At 33.3% G+C, this 24158-nt stretch overlaps 2 protein-coding genes and 1 pseudogene across 2 annotated transcripts; 2 read left to right on the top strand and 1 right to left on the bottom strand.

Annotated features, from left to right (window-relative positions):
- Positions 1-1074: 1074 nt before the first annotated feature.
- Positions 1075-3449, bottom strand: LOC131048201 (U-box domain-containing protein 33). The gene is made up of 3 exons (XM_057982090.2): positions 3020-3449; positions 1416-2132; positions 1075-1330 (listed from the first exon to the last, which is right to left on the bottom strand). The coding sequence occupies exons 1-3, from the start codon at positions 3416-3418 to the stop codon at positions 1085-1087; spliced, it is 1362 nt and encodes a 453-aa protein (XP_057838073.2). The 5' UTR covers positions 3419-3449; the 3' UTR covers positions 1075-1084.
- A 9102-nt stretch (positions 3450-12551) lies between these two features.
- Positions 12552-15050, top strand: LOC131048196 (U-box domain-containing protein 70). Its single transcript, XM_057982086.2, has 3 exons — positions 12552-13226; positions 13866-14666; positions 14742-15050. The coding sequence occupies exons 1-3, from the start codon at positions 12858-12860 to the stop codon at positions 14943-14945; spliced, it is 1374 nt and encodes a 457-aa protein (XP_057838069.1). The 5' UTR covers positions 12552-12857; the 3' UTR covers positions 14946-15050.
- Positions 15051-20136: 5086 nt separating this feature from the next.
- Positions 20137-22220, top strand: LOC131048200 (U-box domain-containing protein 70-like; annotated as a pseudogene).
- The last annotated feature ends 1938 nt before the right edge of the window (positions 22221-24158 follow it).

Genomic DNA, 24158 nt, shown 5'->3' on the forward strand with positions numbered 1-24158 from the left:
TTTGGATGGCCCATGTAATGAACCTAAAAAACAATTCTTTGGGTGGCGACTTTTGTTAAATAAACTCCCAATAAAAAATAAGGAAGGTGCCTTAATAAACTGTAGCATTTGCAGATTACTTGAGTGTGTGAAACACACATTCTTTGAATGCCATTTTGCTAAGGAAATATGGAGAATATTTGGTTTTAACTTGGAGTCTGGTTCTCTTGAGTTCATAGATTTTGTTCTAGGCTATGTCAAGGGTTGTAAGAGGATTGCTAATGTCTTTTGGTCTTGTTTTTCTTTGGAAGTTCTATGGCTCATATGGAAGTATCATAATGATGACATCTTTAATAGCAATACTAGGCACCTCACTGAGTCTCTTAGGAGACTCATTGCTCATTCTATTTTTGTGCAGGTCACTGTTGTGCTTAAACTTGACTTAGACAAATTTGACAGATGGATCAAGGATGGGGCCACTACTGTGTACATCCGTGAAGTATCACACGGTTTCACTTGGGAAAGAGATGAACCAGGCAAAGCAACTTTTGAACAAGCTCTAGTAGCCTTCATGAGGCAATTGGATCGTAGACAAATGCATATGAAGATTATCCAGGAGGAGGCCAATCTGATCACTTGGCACACTTCCCATCCTCATAAGAAAGAACTACTAGATGGTCAAGTGGAAGTATGGCAGGAAGGAGCTATGGGTTGGGTGGCATGGCTTCCACCTATGAGCAACAACGACTCACCAGATGCTGAAATACTATTTCCTTAGCAGCTGATTAATATGCTATGATGTCATTTTGTTTATAAATATGTATAACAATTGTAATCCCCTTTTACTTGGAGGTGCATGTTAATTGTGTATTTTGTATATGCACCTTCTATTGGTGCCCCGACTACTGCTGAACTCAGTCTTTTTTGCTGAAGCTATGTAATGCTTTCTTGATATCTAATCCAAAAAATAAAAAATGATTGACCAATAAAAAAAATTCTTTACAAAATCATAAATAGAAATACAACTCAATTGCAAATTTATTTTTTATACACCTTGCATTAATATAATACAAAGTTTTTCATGCATTACAATAATATTGGATATTTATTTTCTGAACCCCTCTGAAAAGAAATTCTTTGTAGACTGTGATGTTATGTCTTGAGGATAACTCGTTCCTTCTTTCCACTCCCGAATGGCAGATCTGAGAGAATGGTTTGGAATGAGATCAGTGTGATCTAGTTTCAAGTTTGTCATTGGTGATGTGTTGTGATTAGAGTCAAACCATTCCTTAATTGCCTCTAATTCATAGGTAAAGCCATCCGCAGCAACATGAGGATCATCCATGAGCTCCTACAAGTTAGGCCAATTCATTACTTGAAAAAAAATAAGAGTAGTTTTTTTTTAAGAGTTTAAGGATGGAAAAAAGGCACCTTACCTGAGAGATGGGACATATTAGGAAGCTAGGAACTTGTCCTTGATGAGTAGTTTGAAAATTTGTTGAGGCGGTAGCTTGTAATTGATTGAGAGTTTTAGTGAGAGTGGGATGAAGATCAGGCCTATCCCTTTGATTAGATTCTGTACAATCGAGAGCAAGATAAGCTAGTTGAATAGCTTGATCAAAGGGCCATTCTCCAGCGGAAGGATCGAGCAAATCATGAAATTGTCCACTTTCTAGTGACTGTGCAACCTTACTGACTAATCCAAGAGCATGTTGGCCTGTGAGAAGCTGAAGAATAGTGATTCCCAGGCTATAAACATCTGATTTATGAGTGAACTCGCCGTTTCTGAGATAGTGTTCGTCCAAATAGGATATATTGCTTTTTATGAGCAAATCTCGAGGTAGAAGCCTCGCCATTCCCACGTCACTTATCTTACTTACATAAAATTCATCTAGCAAAATATTCTCAGGCTTCAAATCACAATGCAGAATGGCATTTGGCTTAAAACTATGTAGGTAGTGTAATGCTGCACAAACTTCATTGATAATACGAATTCTAATGTGCCAAAGTAGTGGTGGAGTATCAATTTTACAATATAGATGATCTGCGAGGCTTCCATTAGCCATGTATTCATACATAATGCATTCTCTATCCAAACACACTCCCAAAATCCTTACCAAATGAGGATGTCTAATATCCCTTAACATATCAATCTGCAAGAAAATTATCGTAAGCAAAGTTAATCCAATATATAATACTCAAAGGAAAAGCTATAAACGAAAAGTCTCCTTAACTACTAAAAGAAAATAAAATCAATAAAAGACATTCAACCGTAACTATATAATTTGTTGGAGGCCCAGGTTGTAAGCTAAATTAAACCAATATAATGCTTATAGCTAAAACTATAAAGGAAAAGGCATCTTGACTAGTAAAGAAAATAGAATTACTAAAAGATATCTAACGAAGACAATATAGTTGTTGGAGGCCCATGAATTGAATTCTTGTCTCATCTATTTGTAACAGAAGTGGTATAAACTATGAAGCAAAGTTTCATTTATTATAACTGTTAAGTTAGTATCTTATTTCATTGGAATTAACAATTTGGTTGGACTTATACAAGTTTTTTTGTTTATATGGTTTATTTCAAATCACATTAATCGATAGATCCTATTAAAAAACAAATCTGATTTCAGATAATTCATCTAAACAAAACAAAATTTAGAATGTGCTGTTTAAACCTAATCTTATGTGATGGTGCTCAAATCACACTAATAGATAGATCCTACTAAAAAACAAATCTGATTTCAGATAATTCGCCTAAACAAATCAAAATTTAGAATGTACTGTTTAAACCTAACCTTATGTGATGGCACTGTCTATGAGACTAATAGAAAGCACTGGCGCCATAATTAATCTTATAAACACACTATAAGACCGGTGCATGCACCAGTCCCATAATTAATCTTGTAAACACACTATAAGACTGGTTCATTCTATCAATCCCATAACCAGAACCTTATATGACTACTGGTTCTCCCATTAACTTATTTTGTTTTCCTATACAGTAAAGAAAAAGGATACTAATGGTAAAGTAGTATACCTGCTGATGAAATGTTTGTTGATCTACACTGAAGCCATCCTCTCTCCTAACCTTGACAGCAACCATAGTCTCCTCTACTTCACCTCTGTAAACCACGCCGTAGTCTCCTTCCCCAACTTTCAAATGCTCTGAGAAGTTTCCAGTGGCAGATTTGATGTCATTTAGAGAATACCTTCTGAAAAGAAGATTATCTGAAGATAAGGTCGAGGTCTCGATCCGCGACCTCAACTCCAAGTAGTTTTGAAGCTTTTTAATTGCATCGTCCCTTTCTCGCATGAGGCGATTGTTTTTCTTTGCCAGAGAAGCGATCTCTGTAAGTGCTATTTCGATCTCGTGCAAGTGCTGAACCGTGATCTTCTGCAAATGCTGCTTCATTTTGATCTCCATTCTTTTAAACATTGCGTGACCTGAAATAACACACAATCTGCCTTTCAATTGGAAGATCCATGTTTGAACTAACAGAAGATCCATGCTTTAACGTAGAGAATTCCAGTTTCAACTGACCAAATCAAATCAGAGCGTGGACGGGTCACCCATTCCATTACTGCTCCATAGGAATCTCAGTTAACCTAACATGTGATTATGTCAGTTTTTTATAAAGAAATACAGTATTATATTATATAGTTTGTGTCAAGGCATCTTTAGAATTAAAAATTCCTGAGACCTGTCTCGAGGAAACAAACCATCAGTTAGGAAAGAAAGATTAATTATATCTTCCATACTATTCCTGCACAAGACAGGTTTATTTTAACTTGAGAAAAACCATTTAACAAATGAAGCAGGTAATGAAATTATTGGTGCGCTACAGAGGTGGGATGTGGGCCTGGATTTGTTTCAACGAAGATATTAAAATTTAGGTGATGGGAGATATCTGACGTAAATAGTTGGTATATTGTTGTTAAATGTGTCATTATTTGGATGAAAGTAATTTTTTATGTAATGTCTAACACATGGCTTGAGCAATATATAGGAAGTTTAAATTATTTTAATAGAAAAAGAAAATTAAGCAATCATAATTAATGACATTAAGAATACATTACATTGACTTTTAAAAAAAATTAAAATAAAATTGATTTAAGTATTAAAATTATTGATAGATAGCATTCTTTTTTGTCTTAATTTTTTGTGATTATTTTATGATGTTATTGATTGAGAGGTTCTTTTTTGAAAAAAATGTGTATACTAATTTTTAATGTATGTAAATGAATGAATGAATGGTTTAAGAGCACATGTTCTTCGATAAATTAAAGGTGTTATTTTAATGCAATCAGTTATATTTTTCTTTAAATTAAAGTTTTATAATAAGAAAATTATGTGTTCTATTTTTACAATATTTTTATATATTTGGATCATTTTATTCATTTGGATGTATATTTGTTCTCACTCTCTTGAGCGAGATTAATATATTGTTTAATGATATCTTGGAATTATAAAACTTAGAGCATTAGGTGTGTGTTTATTCAATAATATTGGTTAGAGGAAGGTGAGATCCACACTTTTGGATCTAATAGGTTACAAGGGTTTTAAGTTGAACCATCTAGAATTTTGAAAATTATGGATAAGTCAACTAATCTAAAATGTATCATTAAGAATTTAATAAAAATTTGGAGAAAATATTTAAACTATAAGATTGAGATTAAAATTTTAGGCATTCTATTTTAGAGTGAGACATAGTCACATCACAATGAACCTAGGGTGGAAAAAAATGAATCTAGACACTAACAAATTGGGAGTAATTAAAGATACATTCTATTAAAGAACTATATTTTTGAAAGATACTAACAAGATTTCAAAAATTATTCAAAGATGTTGAATCCTTGCAAAGTATCATTAAAAGTTATGTCATATAGGATTTTTTATTATTTCACCTCTTAATTTCCCACTAAAATATTTTCTCCCCTCACATTCAATCCTCCAAGTTTAAATTGAAATCCAAGATATCTTATTGAATATTATGTAATTAATATTTCACTATACACAAATTTTAATAAAGCACCAATTTTTTGAAAAAAAAAAAAAGGATCTAGGATCCTAAGTATAATAATTTGCAAAAGCCACTTCTAAATAAATATAGTTAATACCTCCCTACCAAAAAAAATTTGAGAATTGCAAGGCAAGTAATATTAAAAGAGCCCTCTTTATAAATACCATCCTCTTTTGGTCTCCTTCATATTGATTCAATTATTTTTGGTTGGTTTTTCTTTTTTGGGAAATTTATAAGAAGGTTAATTTTCTCTTTTGAAAGAACTTTGTTAAAAAAATTATCTACATTCCATTGGATAATTTGGTTGTAGTTGAGTTGTGAAGGTTTAGTGTACGTTATCGACATTTGATATTCTAATAGGGTCCCCACACCTACTTCTCATCCTTATCTACATAAGAAGGTTTTTTTCATTTGTGACTTTCATGTTGTGGTTGTGTGTGATTAAGATCACCAATTGCAATACAATATATGAATGACTAGTTTCACATTGCTTTTGGTTTGTGTTTTAACATGTTTTAATTTTTACAATTTTTACAACAATGTATCCTACTATCTATTATGGTGTATTTACCACTTTTATTTGTATGCATTTCTTTCTAACCCTTTTCTCCTTCCACCCCTTTTTGCTATGTAAGGGAAGGATGAGAGTTGACAATTTAAAATCCATGTCAAATATGTGATTTCTGACATTTCTATTACGTTGTGCACACATGACTCAAGATAACGAAATCTAGATGTTGAGGCCCCAATCAAGTATACAGAGGTCAAGGTTAGTAATGAAATGAATGTGTGACAATATGTGCAAATAGGACATGGAAAATGTTGAATGTAAATTAAAACATGTGTTCAATCGTTTATGATTTCAATAACATCGTAGATGCTTCTACATTAAACATAACACTCATGATAGTATCCAACAAATAATCCTAATTTAATGATCCTTACCAATTAAATTTCAGCTCTTAATTAAGTGCTACAAATAAATAGCCTTACACCCTAAACATACAGTTACCAATTAAAACAAAACATTGTCTCATGTTATATTTTAATTGAGATTGAATGTTTAGCAACTACATTTTGAGAACTGAAATTTGTGGTGGGATTCACTTTCCACACACAATAATAGAATGATAGACTCATTGCTTATGTGTGTTGTTTAATATCATAATAATGTGTTTATATATTTAGTAACTTATAGACATGTTATTATTTATTAAAAATAACTTTAAGTACTTGAATGTTCTTATACACTAGGGAAAAAATGTTAAATTATTGATACAAGAAAATTCGAGAGTAGAATGTGATAATTGACTATCATGAATAAAAAGTTTAAAAATATATTTTTAACACCTTTTACCACAATGCATATTAGTTGTGTCAAATTTAATTAGGTGAAACTGAAACATTAGATTAATGTTTTAACAATTGACTAACAATTTTTTTTTATTATATTAAAATTTTTGGACTCATTCAACATTACCACATATAATTTTGGAAGCCACAAGGTTGAGGTGTACAACGACGAGGTCTTCTCCCCTATTCTACCTGTAAAAGTGTCAGATTTCTTAATGGTGTAAAGCGATTTGTGGGCAATTACATCGCTCTCCGGGGACCCGCTGCACAACACGTGTCTCTTTGTGGCGAAGGGTCGGTCAGTGCAAATTGGAATTCAATAACTGGTCGGTTTATGGAAATTTCCAAGATGAGTGTTAGATTAATTGTGTCACGTTAGAATGAGGATTGAAATTCTTGAAATTCTAGTTTTTGTTTCTGCATTTGCAATTGCGTAGAAACTACGACTCTGAGAATTCACCTTTCACGCTCAATAATTGAATGGTGGACCCCGTGTTGTCTCACTAGTTTTTTCTGGTCAATACAGACTTTGAATTGTCAAAAGTTCAAGAGTCTATCTTGTAGATGAAAAGTACCTTCGCTGTTGATTGAATGCCAACTTCTCCGTCAGTTCAAATCTGGAATTTTCTAATTGAAAGGCAGCTTCTCTGTTAGTTCGTGTCACGCAATATTTAAAACAATGAAGGTCACGTTAGGCTCCAACAATGGAGAGAATGGAGGATGACACAGATTTGAGATTATATGCATGGGATAGGGGTGAGTCAGGGCAAATAGAAGGAACTTAAATAACTTAGACTTCCGAAACTCAAGAGAGGATGGGGAGGAATCCCAAAAGGCTTGTGTGGAACCAAAAGAAAGAGAGACAAGGAAGAGAAAAAAAGACTTTGGGAGACACTCTCAAGTATAGCAAATGAAAAAACAAAGAACTAAATATGAGAAAACTTAAACAAGAGAAACAAAACTGGAAACCCTACCTCTGACAAAGAAGACTAGGTTGCCTCGATGCTCCAACATTGATGTGTGATCAGAATTCACTAAATCTCCACTTGTAAAGATGATTTGTGTGGTTCTAGTGGAGAGGGATTGTTCTAAGGGTTTAAGAATGCGAAGGCAAAGTGAGAAAATGAGTCCTTCAGGCATCTTTTATAGAAAATTGAATGACATCATGGGGATTACCTACTACATTAAAGACTGTCAGTCATTGAGGGCCAAAGGTTGAGAAGGCACAAAAATAGAGGACCCATTGGGAGTTGGGGTATCTAGATTACCTATTGCTAGGTGATCCCTAGACCTATGACACTTAATCCCCAAAAAGGAAAGGAATCTGAGGATTGGGGTCAGGGATAATGGTTTCAATTTGAGCCATTGACCCACAAAGGTCTAATGTTTGAAGAAACAAAGAAAGAAGGAAAACCAAACTGGGGTTGGGGATCAAGGGTGAAGGATTCCCAAGTGAATTGAAGAACTCACCAACCCCTAAGCTCGAAGCCCAGGAAACAAAGAAACACGAAGACAAGTGAAGAAAAGAAAGAAAAGTCAATTAAAGAGAAAACCACAAGGGCTTCACTTAGTGAGCCTGGGTTATGTCGCGTGTGTTCATGACATACTAAAGAATCCCCCTATTTTAAAAAAATATTGTCCTAAGCTCTTTTTTTCTCACCCCCTCCCAATACACAACCCAAATTAAAAACTCCCTTTATTTTCACCAAATAGGCAATATATTGTTTTTTATTATTGGGATATTAAACCCCCCAATATGATGCACGTGATAAGATATTGCCTAGCCAATGAAGCCCCGGTGGGGGAAACACCCCAAAAATAAACACAAGAAAAAGAAAAAAAGGGGCCAAGTGGGGTGTGAGATGTGAGGCACATCACTCAAACCCTAGAATCTCATACATCATAAGCAACTTTTATTTAGTTCCAAGCTACAAGCCCCAACTCTCAATTGCAGTAAATGTAGAGCCAAACACTATGAAAATGCAATTGAGTGCACATCCTATTTATGAGCAAATAGCCTCAGAAACATGTTGCAAATATTCCTAGACAACATCACATAGGATATACAATTAGGAACAACTCAACCTGGAGCATGGCAATTATTGCAGTCTTCTAGATGCCTTGACGTCAATGAAAAAATTGACCAACACCTTTGACATTAATGATAACCTTTTTTCAATAGAGATTGTTGTATATGAGAAAATCACCATTGAGCTACATGTTGATGAATGGGACTACAAATATTAGACCAAAAGTAGCTAGAAAAGAGAATGGCTCTACCAAAGAGGCATAAAATGTGTATCTAGACAAGTATGGTGGTTGCAAGGCTACCTTTCCAATACCAAACTCATCTAAAAGAGCCATATCTCTATGGGTTAATAAATTGATTGAAAAGATAATTGTTTGAATGCGTCATATACTTTTGTGTTTCCCTCCCACTTCTTTCTTGTTCTCATCCAAAAAGTAAATATTTCATCCACAAGATGATTCATGAATATCCCTAAGATTCATTCATTGGAAAGTATAAGTACCTTTTCTCCCATTGCTAGAGATACTAGGACAAGAAATGATTAACTACAAACTTTGTGTCAATCATAATGCATGGGGAGATGCAAAAACTGCATGCAAAGAAAATGTTTGTCTTGGATTATTTCCTCTATCAAATGAAAGTTGAATGCCTTGGGAATGGAGGTGATGATCCATCCAATAATTGAGGTGGACATTGAACAACTACATGACTAGGATGACAAGCAAGGAGAGGATGGAGAGAAATGCACTAATCACACCTCTTGAACATGCAAAATCCATCTCATTCATCTCCACCCCATCCTTTTGTTAATCTAATAATTTCAAGTACTAGTAGACCAACAATTTGGTTGTGGGGATGGAAATAAAGAAGAGTGCATAGAAGGGGACATAGTTGTTGGACATGTTTTCCATGGATGGTGAACATTGATGCTTGCTATAGAAAAACAAAATGAGGATAAGTAAAATGTAGTTAGGTTTAGGTTTAGATTTAAACAATAACAAATGCCTATGACATTAGGTTTATGTTGAATTTATTTAAGGAATAAGATACTATTATATTAGTTTAGGGTTGCAGAACACTCCAAATAGGGTATATGTTTATAGGCTTAGATTAGAGATTATATAGGTAATAGTACTATGTTTAATGTCATAATATTGTGTTTATACATTTAAGAGTATACATTTGTTGTTAAAAGATGATATTACACATTTGAGTGTTCTTATACATAATTTTAGAGAAAAATCAATTATTGATATAAGGAAATTTATTAACCGAGTGTGATACTTGACTATCATGAGTTAGGAATTAAAAAACTATTTCAATATCTTTAATAACTATACATGCCATTGAGTCCGCACGATTAGTGAAATTGGCTTGGGCCATGGGTTTGCTCCCCATTGGTCTCGGGTTCGACTTCGAGGGTTGGGTTCGACTGATGCACGTGGCTTGCGAGGGGCTGCATAAATCCCTAAAGGATTAGTCTTGCCTCAGCTCGCCCCATCCTGTCCCCAGCTTGACAGTAAGTAAGTCTAAGGTAAGGCGGGTTGGGCACTGGGTTGGGTCGCATGGATACCTCTAGAATTAAATAAATAAATTAAAAAAAAAACTATACATGTTATTGGAACCAAATTTGATCATATGAAACCAAAACATTAGATTTACTCAATCCATCAATTAAAAAATAAAAAATCTAGACTTATTCAAAATCACCACATATACTTTGGTGAGATGCGAATTTGGGATGCACATCTCCCCAACTATAGAAGTGCATCAATTTTTTATGTGAGATGATAGGTTCACAAAACACATCAGTACGAGACATGGAGATCGGACAATATGATAATATTTGTCTAGTTGGCATACCGAAAGAATCCAGACCACACCATTGAATAGTATATCGATTTGTAATTTTAAGTTTTCGTTTGAACATTGAACTATTGAATTTTTCGAAATTTGATGTACCGTTTATGTTCTTTGGATACACGAAAGTTGACTATAACCACTACAGATGCACTTCCCCTAATCATCTTCATTAATAACAACTTTAAAGACAACTATTAATATACTATTGTCAAAAATATATACAACACACAAATACCAATCCTTCCCCCAAACGACGGATCGGGTAGACAGGCTAATTATGTCTTATCAATACAAGCTTGATTCTTGTACGTCAAAGGAGGCATCTCTATTCATGTCACGCAATGTTTAAAAGATTGGAGGTCACGTTGAGCTCTAGCAATTGAGAACATAGAGGATCTGGAAGCAGTACTTGCAGGAGATAGAAAGAGCACTTGCAGAGATGGAGCGACTGAAGGAGATAAACCATCGCCTCATGCGAGAAAGGAATGATGCAAGTATAAAGCTTCAAAACTACTTGGAGTTAAGACCGGGGATCGAGACCTCACCCTCTTCATTTGGTAAGGGTTGTGGGAGAGTGTTTGAATAGAGGATGTACTGTGTATGAATATATGGTCAATGGAAGCTAATTTAAGAAATTAAAAGCAATTGGATTGGGATACTTATCTGTTAGAATTATGATAAAAAAAAAAACTTAATTTCAGGTAGATTCTACTCTTCTATTATATAAAAATAGGTATTCTCATTGTGCTTTGGGATTTGCATAAACTTGGATTTCTTTGTACATCAATCCCACAGTGCATGTACCTAGCATGATGTAAATTTTTGTAATTCAATTTATTGTGATTCTTATTGTTTGATAAAAAAGTCTTATGGAAAATGTAGAATCACTAGCATCAATTCCTTTTAGGTAAATTCATTTGAATGATTGATTTTATGATAATGGTGAATAATGAAAAACATTAAATAAACATGTAAATGATGTAAATGTTACTTTAGATGCAAATATTAATTTTTTAAAATTCTTCAAGTTAAAATATTCTTGTTGAATGCTCCTTAATGATCTAGAAACTCAAATGACAAATTAATGCTCAAACGAATGTCTTTAAATATCAAGACATAACAAAACGTCACATACATGTGTTTCAAGTTACTTCCCAATGGCTATGTAAGGACAACATGAGAGTTGACAATTTCAAATCCAAGTCAAATATGTGTCTTGTGGCATTGCTATTACGTTGTGGACACATGATTCATGATAAAGAAATCTAGATGTTGAGACATTAGTCAAGTGTACAAAGGTCAAGGTTAGTAATGAAATGAACATATGGGAATATGTGCAAATAGGAGTCAAAAAATGTTGAATATATGAAAACATGTGAAATCATTTATGATTTCAATAACATCATAGATGCTTCTACATTAAACAAAATTATCATGATAAAATCCAAAAAATATTCCTAATTTCATGATCCTTACTAGCTAAACTCAAACTCTTAATTAAGCGCTACAACTAAATATTCCTAAACCCTAAACATACAACTACCAATTAAAACAAAACATTGTCTCGTGTTATATTCTAATTGGGATTGAATGTTTAGCAACTACATTTTGAAAACTAAAATCAGTGGGGGGATTCACTTTTCACACACAACAATAGAGTGATAGACTGATTGTCTATGTATGTTGTTTAATTTCATAATAATGTGTTTATATATTTACAAACATATAGATTTGTTATTCACGATGACATAATGTGTATTTGAGTGTTCTTCCACATGATTTTAGGAAAAAATGTTCAATTATTTGTACATGCAAATTTGATAGTAGATATGATAATTGGTTATAAGAGTGAAAAGTTTAAAAATGTCATTTTCAACAACTATACATATTAGTTGTATCAAAAACTGAAACATTAGATAATGTTTCAGCAATTGAATAACAAAAATAAAATAAATTGTTATATTAAAAATTTTAGACTCATTCACCATCGCCACATATACTTTTGAAAGGCACAAGGTTGAGGTGTACAAACGACTAGGTCTTCTCCACTATTCTACCTGTAACAGTGTAAGATTTTTTAATGGTGTAACGCGATCTTTGAACGATTACATCGCTCTCCGGGGACCCGCTGCACAACACGCATCTTTTCGTGGCGAAGGGTCAGTCAATGGAAATAGGAATTTAATAACTGGCCGGTTAATGCAAATTTCTAAGATGAGTGTTAGACTAAAGGAAACATAAATTGGGTCATGTTAGATTCTAATGGACGTAGAATGGGTATTGAAATTCTTGAAATTCTAGTTTTGGGTTTGGATTGTTTCTGCATTTGCGTAGAAACTACTTATCTCTGAGAATTCACCTTCCACGCTCAATAATTGAATGGCGGACCCCGTCTTGTCTCGCTAATTTTTTCTGGTCAATACAGACTTAGAGTTTTCAAAAGTCTAAAAATCGATCTTCTAGATGAAAAGTAGCTTCGCTGGTAATTGAAAGGCAACTTCTCCGTCAGTTCAAATCTGGATTTTTCTAAGTGAAAGGCAGCTTCTCTGTTAGTTCGGGTCACGCAATATTTAGAACAGTGGAGGTCACGTTGTGCTCCAAGTCCAACAATGGAAGGAATGGAGGATCTGGAAGGAATACTTGCAGAGATCGAAACAGCAGTTGCAGAGATGGAGCGGCTGAAGGAGACAAACCATCGCCTTATGCGAGAAAGAGATGATGCAATTATAAAGCTTCAAGATTACATGGAGTCGAGACCACGGATCGAAACCCCGCCCTCTTCTTCGGCTAATCTTCTATACAGAAAATATTCTCTCAACGATATCAAATCTGCCACTGGCGATTTTTCAGAGCATTTGAAAGTTGGGAAAGGAGATTACGGCGTGGTATACAAAGGTGAAATTGAGGAGATTGCGGTTGCAGTGAAGATTAGGAGAGAGGATGGCTTCACTCTAGATCAGCAAATATTTCATCAGCAGGTAATACACCCACCAAATTACTTTACCATTACTATACTTTTTCCTTATTGTATAGAAAAAAAATGGAGACAGAGTGACAACCAGTAGCCACAGAGGGTCACTAGTTGTGAGCAGGGCCTAAATTTGATAGTTATTTAAGGCGTCTGCTTAGTTTATTTCCGTTTACATAGTGTTCATTTTTTTTTTTAGCAATAGTTTGTAGAGCTGGTAGTCTCTGGATATTAAAATTTGTTAATTTTTTTAAATGGTCTTTTATTTTGGAGACAAATGGAAGGTAAATAAAGAGGAGAGAAAAATATGATGAAGCCACGTGTCATTTTTTTCTAATAAGCAGTTGTTGCTTTTTTTCAAAACTTATTTTCAAATTGCTTTGCTAAAATAAGGAAAGATTTCAATTTTTTTTTCTCTAATTAAAATTTTACATAGAAGACTCCATAATTTAAGCAGAAATTGTGTATAAACAGCTGCATGAGAACATGGGTTAGTGATTTTTGTTATAAATTATTGTTAAACTTTTGAAAGAGTGAATTATACAAGGGAGAAATTTTGAACATATCAAAATCAGAAACATAATTCTTCTTAAAAGTTGTGTTCTGTTTTTTCTTAAGTTCTTATCTTAGGCATTTGTTACTTTGGCAGATGGATGTGTTAAGGGATGTTAGAAATCTTCATTTGGTAAGGGTTGTGGGAGAGTGTTTGGAAAGAGGATGTATTGTGTATGAATATATGGTCAATGGAAGCTTGGCAGATCGCCTATCTTGCAAAAATGGAACTTCACCGCTTGTCTGGCATGTCAGAGTACGCATTGCAAGTGAAGTTTGCTCAGCATTACACTTCCTTCATAGTTTAAAGCCAAATGGAATTCTTCACTGCAGTTTGAAGCCCGAAAACATTTTTCTAGATGAATTTAATACAGGTAAGATCAGCGACGTGGGCATGGCAAGGCTTCTACCTGAAGATTTACTCATAAAAGGCAATATAGCATATCTGGATCCAGACTATCTTAGAACTGGTGAATTCACAGACAAATCAGATGTTTATAGCTTGGGGATCATTATTCTTCAACTTCTCACAGGCCAACAGGCACTTGGATTGGTGAGAAAGGTTTCACAATCACTAGAAACTGGACACTTGGATGAGTTGCTAGATCCTTTAGCTGGGGAATGGCCCTTTGATCAGGCTTTACAATTAGCATATCTTGCCCTTGATTGCACAGCAGCCAGTCGACAAGATAGGCCTAATCTTCATCCCACTCTCACTAATACTCTTGATGAACTTCATGCTACTGCCTCTGCAATTGTTCAGCCTGCCTCAACAGTTGTCCAGCCTGCCTCAATAGTTGTTCAGCCTGCTTCAATAGTTGTCCAGCCTGCTTCAATAGTTGTCCAGCATGGACAACAAAGACAAGTTCCCAGCCTCTATACATGTCCAATCTCTCATGTAAGTATCTTTTGTATATCCTTACAAATTTAACAAAAACATTTCCTTTTAGTAATGAACTGGCATAATTTGTAGGAGCTTATGGATGATCCTCACTTTGCTGCGGATGGTTTTACCTATGAATTGGAGGCAATCAAGGAATGGATTGTTTCTGGTCATGACACCTCACCAATGACAAACTGCAGACTAGATCACCCCAATCTCCTCCCAAACCGTTCTCTTAAATCCGCCATTCAAGAGTGGAAAGAAGCCAATTGTAATCCAGGCTCGACATCATAGTCTTTTGAGCATATTTTAAAGGAATATGATGCATATAAATTATTTTATATTGATATGCAGCATACAAAAATTAGATGTAATAATTATAATTGATTTGCATTTATGTTTACATTTTTTTTTTCAATAAGTTGTCTATAAAATCATGTTTAATTTTTTATTTTATTTTATTTTATTTAAATGTATTTTATAAAAAAAAAACCAAAAGAATAATATTAAATTTAAATTTTTTTCCATAATATCAATGGAATGATTCTATAGTCATCATCACATAAATAAAATAAATTTTTATTATAAGTAATTTGATTTGTTTGAAATTTGACAATATTACATGTCTTATAAAAAACGTCTAGTCAAATTGATCCTGGTTTAATCTTTATTTATTTAGTGGATCTATTCATAAAATTAGCATACTTATGTCATTATTTTCTTAAATATGATTAGTTATTAGAATGATTATTAGAAAAGCATAGAGGCAAGACCATTTTCTTTTTCATGATTACTCATTTTTTTTTCATGAAAAGCATAGAATCTAAGTAATTATTTCTCACACTTATATAAATTCAAATTGAATGGTCATCGATTTATGTTTTTTGATGTGTGCAAATTCAAGGTGTGTTTTGGATTAACTCCTCTATCAAATGAAAGTTGAATGCCTTGGGAGTGGAGGTGAAGACCCATCCAAAGTGTCAACTGATCAATTCGTAATTGAGGTGGACATTGAGTAACTACATGACTAGGATGACGAGCAAGGAGAGGATGGAGGCAAATGCACTTATTACACCTCTTGAACATGCAAACTCCATCTCATTCCTCTTCACTCCATCCTTTTGTTAATCTAATAATTTCAAGTACTAGTGGCACCAACAACTTTGTTGTGGGGAGAGAATTAAAGAATAGTGGATAGGGGAGACATAGTTGTTGGGCATGTTGGGCATGTTCTCCATGGATGGTGAACATATAAGCCTACTATTGAAAAACAAAACTAGGGAAAGTACTGTTACTATTTATTATAGTTGCCATTATTTTTATATCCAAAGTCATTCTATATGCTCTAGTCGGTTACCTCTACCGAAACATTCAGTCGGTATGCACAGAACAATCAGTTAAAGAAGAAAGTATTCACAGAGCCTAGTATACACTGAGCTGTCTACCGAGTAACATTCCATGTCTACCGAGCAGCAATAATGATACACTGAGTGAAACATTTTACCAGATTCATTGAACCTAGACACACATCTGGAAACGTGTTACAAGATCGAGGAACAAAGAACCGTTATCACATTGGAAATCGCACTTAAGGATTGTGTATGATTTTGAGGTCATCTAACCAATGAAATATTTTGTATGGTTATTTATTCGATAAATCATGTTTGTAAGATCGAAGAAATGAATCAGATCACCGACATAAGAGATCTATTTATACAGCATGGATTGAGATCAGATAACATATAGTGATAGAGAGAGAGAGATATAGAGGTGTATGAAGCAAGACATGTGTGATACATAAGAAAGCACTGAGTGTTATGACTGTTACAGAGACACAGAGGTCACCGAGAAGGATTTTAGAGAACAGTCAAAGAACAGAGTAAACAGAAGGGTTTACCGAGTTATTCTATGGGTTACCGAGGTATGCTATAAGCAAGGTAATCTCACTTTGAGCACATAGAGTCTGCTATAACATTTCAGATGTAAAGTTGTAGATATTTGTAATGATTTATTGTAATATTTTGAAGTTGTAAGAGAAACCTTTAACAGGGTAAAAGGCTCTAACAAAGTCTATAAATTGTAAAGCCTTTAACTAGGTGTAGCATTTAAAATAAGTGTTGTAAAATCCTTTAGCAAGGTAGATCTAAAGATCTTAATACTCCTAACAGGGTAAGCTATCAGAAATAGCTGAACATGTAGCTCTAATCGAGCACTCTTTATTATTGTAGTAGTGAAGTTGTGGGTGCCATCCCCACCGCAGTTTTTCTCTCTAACCAAGAGTTTCTGCGTAACCAAAATATATGAGTTATGGACTGAATCATGTATGATTGTTATTTATTTGTTTTAGCTTTATGTTATGTTACAACAGTTTTTGGTTTATGCATAACAATAAAGATATTGTTGTTAAAAGGTTTTGGAGTACTAATTCACCCCTCCCCTCTCAGTACATTAGCTTTCCATATTGGGCCTAACAAGTACAATGTGGTTAGGTTTAGCTTTAGATTTAAACAATAACAAATACTAATGATATTAGGTTTAAGTTTAATTTGTTTAAGAAATAAGATACTATTATATTCGTTTAGGGTTGCATAACATTCAAAAAGGGTATATGTTTAACATGCTTAGGTTAGAGATTATATAGGTAATTGTATTATGTTTAATTTCATAATATTGTGTTTATACATTTAAAATTATAGATTTGTTATTAAAGATGGTTTTATGTATTTGAGTGTTCTTATACATAATTTTAGAGATAAAAAATCAATTATTGATACAATGAACTCCATTGATGGGTGTGATACTTAACTATCATGAATTAAGGATTTAAAAAAGCCATTTCAACATCTTTTATAACTATAAATGTCACTAGAATAAAAATTGATTATGTAAAATTAAGAAATTATATTTACTCAATCCAATAATTCAAAAGAAAAACCTTAAAAATATTTAGACTTGTTCAAAATCACCACATATACTTTTGTGAGACACGAATTTGGGATGCACACCTCCCCAACTCTAGAAGTGCATAAGATTTTTTTATGTGAATTGATAAGTTCACATAACATCAGTACGAGACATGGAGATCTAGTAGTATGATAATATATTTATCTAGTTGACATAAAGAAAGAATCCAAACCACTCCATTGAACTCTATGTCAGTTTGTAATTCATGATACTAAAAATTTATGGAGCAGGATTCTTAGGCACAACAATACAATAATATTTCTCTAGTGGACTTACACAAAGAATTCATACTACATTGATCTATACATACATTTGTAATTTATGTATTGCAATGTGTGAACAATTACCTCGCTCTCGGTAGAACCGTGCCACATAGTACACACATTTTTTATTTATTTATTGATCAAAGATGAAAATAATAGAAATTTAAAAAAAATAAAAAAATAGTAGTCCAAAAAGGACCGCAGAAAAACCTTTTTGGCATCAATGATGGTGAAATAAATATTTTGATTTTTGGGAAAGACCAAGCAATGGAATGAATTAATGGTCAACTAGTAGAATTTTCAAGATGAATGTCAGACTAAAGGAAACATAAATTGTGTTGTGTTAATGGGCATTGAAATTTTAGGTTTTGGTTTAAACATTAGACCATTGGAATTGGAATTTCTTAGAATTGAAATCGGTGCAGGAGTCTTCACTTTTTAAGTTTGATGATATAGGGAAGAAGACTTATTAGTTAGCATTCTAAGGGTAGGTCTCTATGTAGTTGTTTGATTTATTTTGGCTAGCAGGTGTTGTTCAACTTTTTGAACAGTAATTTGTGGAGTTGATATCTTGATGAATATAAAAATTGCTATTGTTTTTAAAAAGTCCTCTCAAATGAGATTTTTAATAATATTTTCTTCAAATAATATTTGGAGGAAAAATTAAAGGCAAATAAAAAAGAAAGAAAAAAATGGTAAAACCATGTATCATTTTTTTCAATAAGTAGTTGCTTCTTATTTTAGCCCTCCTTTTTCCTATAGCATATTTTCAATTATTAAGCTAAAAAAAGACTTACGTAGGCACATGAAAACACTGGGTAACTTTGTGCTTCACTTTACAAAATTTTATGTGCAAATTTCAAATTACTCCCAATACTTATAGAGCTTATTTGACAAGTCCACTACTTTAACTAGAGTTTTAGAACCACATCATCAAATATGATGCAAGATCAACATGCTTTTTGCGAAGGTGTCCATAAAAGACCCCCCAAAAAGTGAAACCAATACTTGTGCACAAAGTCATGTTTTATTGGTGCATTGATGTAGCATCACATGATTCATTGCTTTTTAGAATTAAGAAATACATTTAATTCAATTATGGGTAGTTATCATCAACAATAACAACTTCAAATTCACAACTATTGGTACAATATTGTCAAAATTTGGGATTCAATCTTTACCAACTACATTTTTAGAACTAAAATTGGTAGGAGGATTGACTTCCCACATACAATATTAGAATGATAGACTTATTGCCTATGTGTGTTGTTTAATTTCATAGTTATGTGTTTATATATTTAGGAACTTATAGATTTGTTATTAATGATGACATTATGCATTTAAGCGTTCTTGTACATGATTTTAGGAAAAAAAAAGGTTCAATTGTTAGTACAGGGAAAGCCGAGAGTAGGATGTGATAATTTGCCATCAAGGGTAAGGAATTTAAAAATGTCATTTTCAACACCTTTTACAACTATGCATATTATTGTATGAGAAAATGAAACATTAGATTATTTTTCAACAATTGACTAACAAAAAAAAATTGTTATATTAAAATTTTTAGACTGATTTAACAGCCACATATACTTTCGAAAGGCACAAGGTTGAGGTGTACAACGAATAGGTCTTGGCCGCAGCTAAACTAGCTCCAAAAAGTCACAAAAAATCAATAACACGAAAGTTAGTCAAAAATTACAGATCCTGATCGACAGAACAAGCTACGAACTATTTTTTATAGCCAGTTTAACCGCATCCCTAGGTCTTCTCCCCTATTCTACCTGTAACAGCGTAAGATTTTTTAATGGTGTAACGAGATTTGTGGGCGATTACATCGCTCTCTGGGACCCGCTGCACAACACGCGTCTCTGTGTGGCGAAGGATCAGTCAGTCGAAATTGGAATTAAAAAATGGTCGGTGAATGGAAATTTCCAAGATGAGTGTCAGACTGAAGGAAACATAAATTGTGTCATGTTAGATTCTAATGGACGTACAAAGGTGATTGAAATTCTTGAAATTCTAGTTTTAGGTTTGGACTGTTTCTGCATTTGCGTAGAAACTACTATATCTGAGAATTCACTTTCCACGCTTAATAATTGAATGGCGGAACTGAATTTTCTGGTCAGTACAGACCTGAATTTTCAAAAGTTCAAATCCGGATTTTTCGAATTGAAGGGCAACTTCTCCATTAGTTCAAATCCGGATTTTTCGAATTGAAAGGCAGCTTCTCTGTTAGTTCGGGTCACGCAATATTTAAATCAATGGAGGTCACGTTGTGCTCCAAGTCTAACAATGGAGGGAATGGAAGGAAAACTTGCAGAGACCGAAACAGTAGTTGCAGAGATGGAGCGGCTGAAGGAAATAAACCATCGCCTCATGCGAGAAAGGGACGATGCAATTACATGGAGTCGAGACCGCGGATCGAATCCTCGCCCTCTTCTTCGGCTAATCTTCTTTACAGAAAATATTCTCTCAACGACATCAAATCTGCCACTGGCGATTTTTCAGAGCATTTGAAAGTTGGGGAAGGAGACTACGGCGTGGTATACAAAGGTGAAATAGAGGAGATTGCGGTTGCGGTGAAGATTAGGAGAGAGGATGGCTTTACTCTAGATCAGCAAATATTTCATCAGCAGGTAATAAACCCACCAGATTACTTTACCATTGGTATCCTTTTTCCTTATTGTACAGGCAAAAAGCCAAGGTAGAGGGATAACCAGTAGCCACACAGGGTCAGTAGTTGTGTGCAGGGCTTAAATGTGATAGCTATTCTTAGGGCAGGTTTTAAAGCTGCTGTTTAGTTTATTTCAGCTAACAGTGTAAACTGTTCAATTTTTTGAGTAATAATTTGTAGAGCTGGTGGTCTATGGATATTAAAATTTATTCAGTTTCTTTAAATATTATTTTATTTTGGAAACAAAATTGAAGGCAAATAAAAAGAAGATAAAAACATGACGAAGCTATCTGTGGCAGTTGTTGCTTATTTTTAAACCTCTTTTTTCCAAAACTTATTTTCAATTTTTAAGCATCCATTACACTAAAATAGGAAAAGATTCCAATTTATCTTTTTCATTTAATTAAAATTTTACATGAAAACACTCTATCTGTTTAAATTTAGACAGAAAATATATATGAACTGTCACACGAAGCAAAGCATGGGTTAGTGATTTTTGTTGATTGAAATTATGAAAGAGTGAATTATACAAGGGATAAATTTTGAACAGATCAAAATCGGAAATCTATTTTTTCTTAAAAGTTTTGATGTCTGTTTTTTCTTAAGTTCTGTTCTTAGGCATTTTATAGTATAAATGTTACTTTGACAGATGGATGTGTTAAGGGATGTTACGAAATCTTCATTTGGCAAGGGTTGTGGGAGAGTGCTTGAATAGAGGATGTCTTGTGTATGAATATATGGTTAATGGAAGCTTGGCAGATCGTTTATCTTGCAAAAACGGCACTTCACCACTAACCTGGCATGTCAGAGTTCGCATTGCTAATGAAGTTTGCTCAGCATTACACTTCCTTCATAGTTTAAAGCCAAATGGAATGAAATTCTTCATTGCAATTTGAATCCTGAAAACATTTTTCTAGATGAATTTTATACTAGTAAGATCAGCGATGTGGGCATGGCAAGGCTTCTACCTCAAGAATTACTCATAAAAGGCAATATATCATATCTGGATCCAGACTATCTTAGAACTGGTGAATTCACAGACAAATCAGATGTTTATAGCTTGGGGGTCATTATTCTTCAACTTCTCACAGGCCAACAGGCTCTTGGATTGGTGAGAAAGGTTTCACAATCACTAGAAACTGGACACTTGAATGACTTTATGGATCCTTTAGCTGGGGAATGGCCCTTTGATCAAGCTTTACAATTAGCATATCTTGCTCTTGAATGCACATCAGCCAGTCAACAAAATAGGCCTAAGCTTCATCCCACTCTCACTAATACTCTTGATGAACTTCAAGCTACTGCCTCAACAGTTGTCCAGCCTACCTCAACAACTGTCCAGCCTGCTCAACAAAGACAAGTTCCTAGCCTCTTTAAATGTCCCATCTCTCATGTAAGTGTCTTTTGTATATCCTTTCAAATTTTACAAAAACATTTCCTTTAGTAATGAACTGGCATAATTTGTAGGAGCTTATGGATGATCCTCACTTTGCTGTGGATGGGTTTACCTATGAATTGGAGGCAATCAAGGAATGGATTGATTCTGGTCATGACACCTCACCAATGACAAACTGCAGACTAGATCACCCCAATCTCCTCCCAAACCGTTCTCTTAAATCTGCCATTCTAGAGTGGAAAGCAACCAATTGTACTCAAGGCTTAACATCATAGTCTATTGAGCATTTTTTATAGGAATATGATGCATATAGAAAAATCTATATTTATATGATGTATACACAAATTAGATGTAGTAATTATAATTGATTTGTATTTATATTTACCTTTTTTTCCAATAAGTTGTCGATTAGATTATTTTTATTTTTGAATTGTTTTTTAAATTAAAATGTATTTTATTAAAAAATTAGTTAAAGGATAATATAAAATTTAAAGTTTTTTTGGGTGATATCAATAGAATAATTTTTTAGTCATGATCACACAAATAAATATTTTTTTATTAAAAGTAATTTGATTCCTTTGAAATTTTACAATATTGTATGTCTTGTAAATAACGACTAGTCAAATTGATCTTGGTTCAATCTTTATTTATTTAGTGGATATATTTATAAAATTAGCATATTTATGTCATTATTTTCTTAAATATGATTGGTTATTAAAACGATTATTAGAAAAGCATATAGAGGTGAGGCTATTTTCTTTTTCAGGATTACTCATAATTTTTTCATGAAAAAAATAGAATCTTAGTAATTATCTCTCACACTTTTATAAATTCAAATTGAATGGTAATCAATTTATGTTTTCTGACTTGTGGAATTTCAAATTATAATTATATGCATTAATCAAATTTCATAGAAGTTGTTATTACATTAAATTCGAACAATTTTAATAGAAATTATATCAATATAAAAGATATATATATATATAAGTCTATCATCATTCCATGACACCCACCACTAATACCTATTATCATCATCCTAACTTATAATTGAAATTGATGTACAAATCATGCATCTTAAATTGTTATCATTTAATCAAGTCATATCATCTCTATTATCATCATATTAAATACATATTAATCCATAGGTATACAAAAGATAGAAAAATAAGTGTTATGTTTATCAATTAATTTAATGCTTCAAGATAAATTTTATTAAATGTTAACAAAGTTGACTTAAATAATGCATTTGGTTGTTCATAAATATAACCTGCTTTCCCTATTTATAAAAGTCAATTGTATTAAGATGGAGATGTCATTTATCTTGAAATCCTATGTATATTTTATGTCTCCAATACTCTTGGAAAGTGTACTTGGATGTCTATGGTGTAACTAAAAAAAAATTGTAATAAGAATTTCTTTATATCATTCGCATTTGTTATCAAATGAATTCATGAAGGAGGTGGAACACAATGATGGAAATCATAACCAAATTTGAGGTCATTTAAGGCATGGTGACAAACTAAATTGACCACTAATTTTTAACAAATTATTTAATTGATTATTTCCACAACTATTCATTCTACTACCTTCTCATAATTAATTAATTAAATCATTAATTAATTAATTAGTTATTCTTATTTATATTCCTCCTCAAAGGTTAATTAATTAAACCAATTTAATTTAATAACATTAGCTTCTAATTCTTCCATGAAAAATTAATCCTTGAAAGCATTTCTTCTAGTTTAATATGTCATGTCATCCTACATCCTTGTCTTTTTAATGCCAACTAGTTAATCCATTTGTATGGATTAAAATCTAAGCCATACATCATCTAACATGTGTGAGCATGCCAAATTATCCACTCATTTCTCACATATGTGTGAGCATGCTATCTTGGAGGCATGGGAGCTCTCCACATAGACCTACTTCATGATCCCTTGTGTATCCATGCTAACTCATACCACTCCCTACTTTAACTAATGTGCAAGCATACTAACATGGAAGCATGCTAATCCCCTACCCCACCCTTGGACATTAACTCGTATCCACCTCCTTTATCACACATCTGTGAGCATATCTCAAGCCAGACAAGCCACTTTTTTCACACATGTGTGATTTGCTTGTGTAAGGAAGTTAAGGTAGTAGAACAACTTTGTAATGGTAAAAAATTAGGAAATTAGGTAATTGTTTCTACAGTGAGCTATAGATGTCAC

The sequence above is a fragment of the Cryptomeria japonica genome, chromosome 2 (genome assembly GCF_030272615.1).
Source record: "Cryptomeria japonica chromosome 2, Sugi_1.0, whole genome shotgun sequence".
Lineage (NCBI taxonomy): Eukaryota > Viridiplantae > Streptophyta > Pinopsida > Cupressales > Cupressaceae > Cryptomeria > Cryptomeria japonica.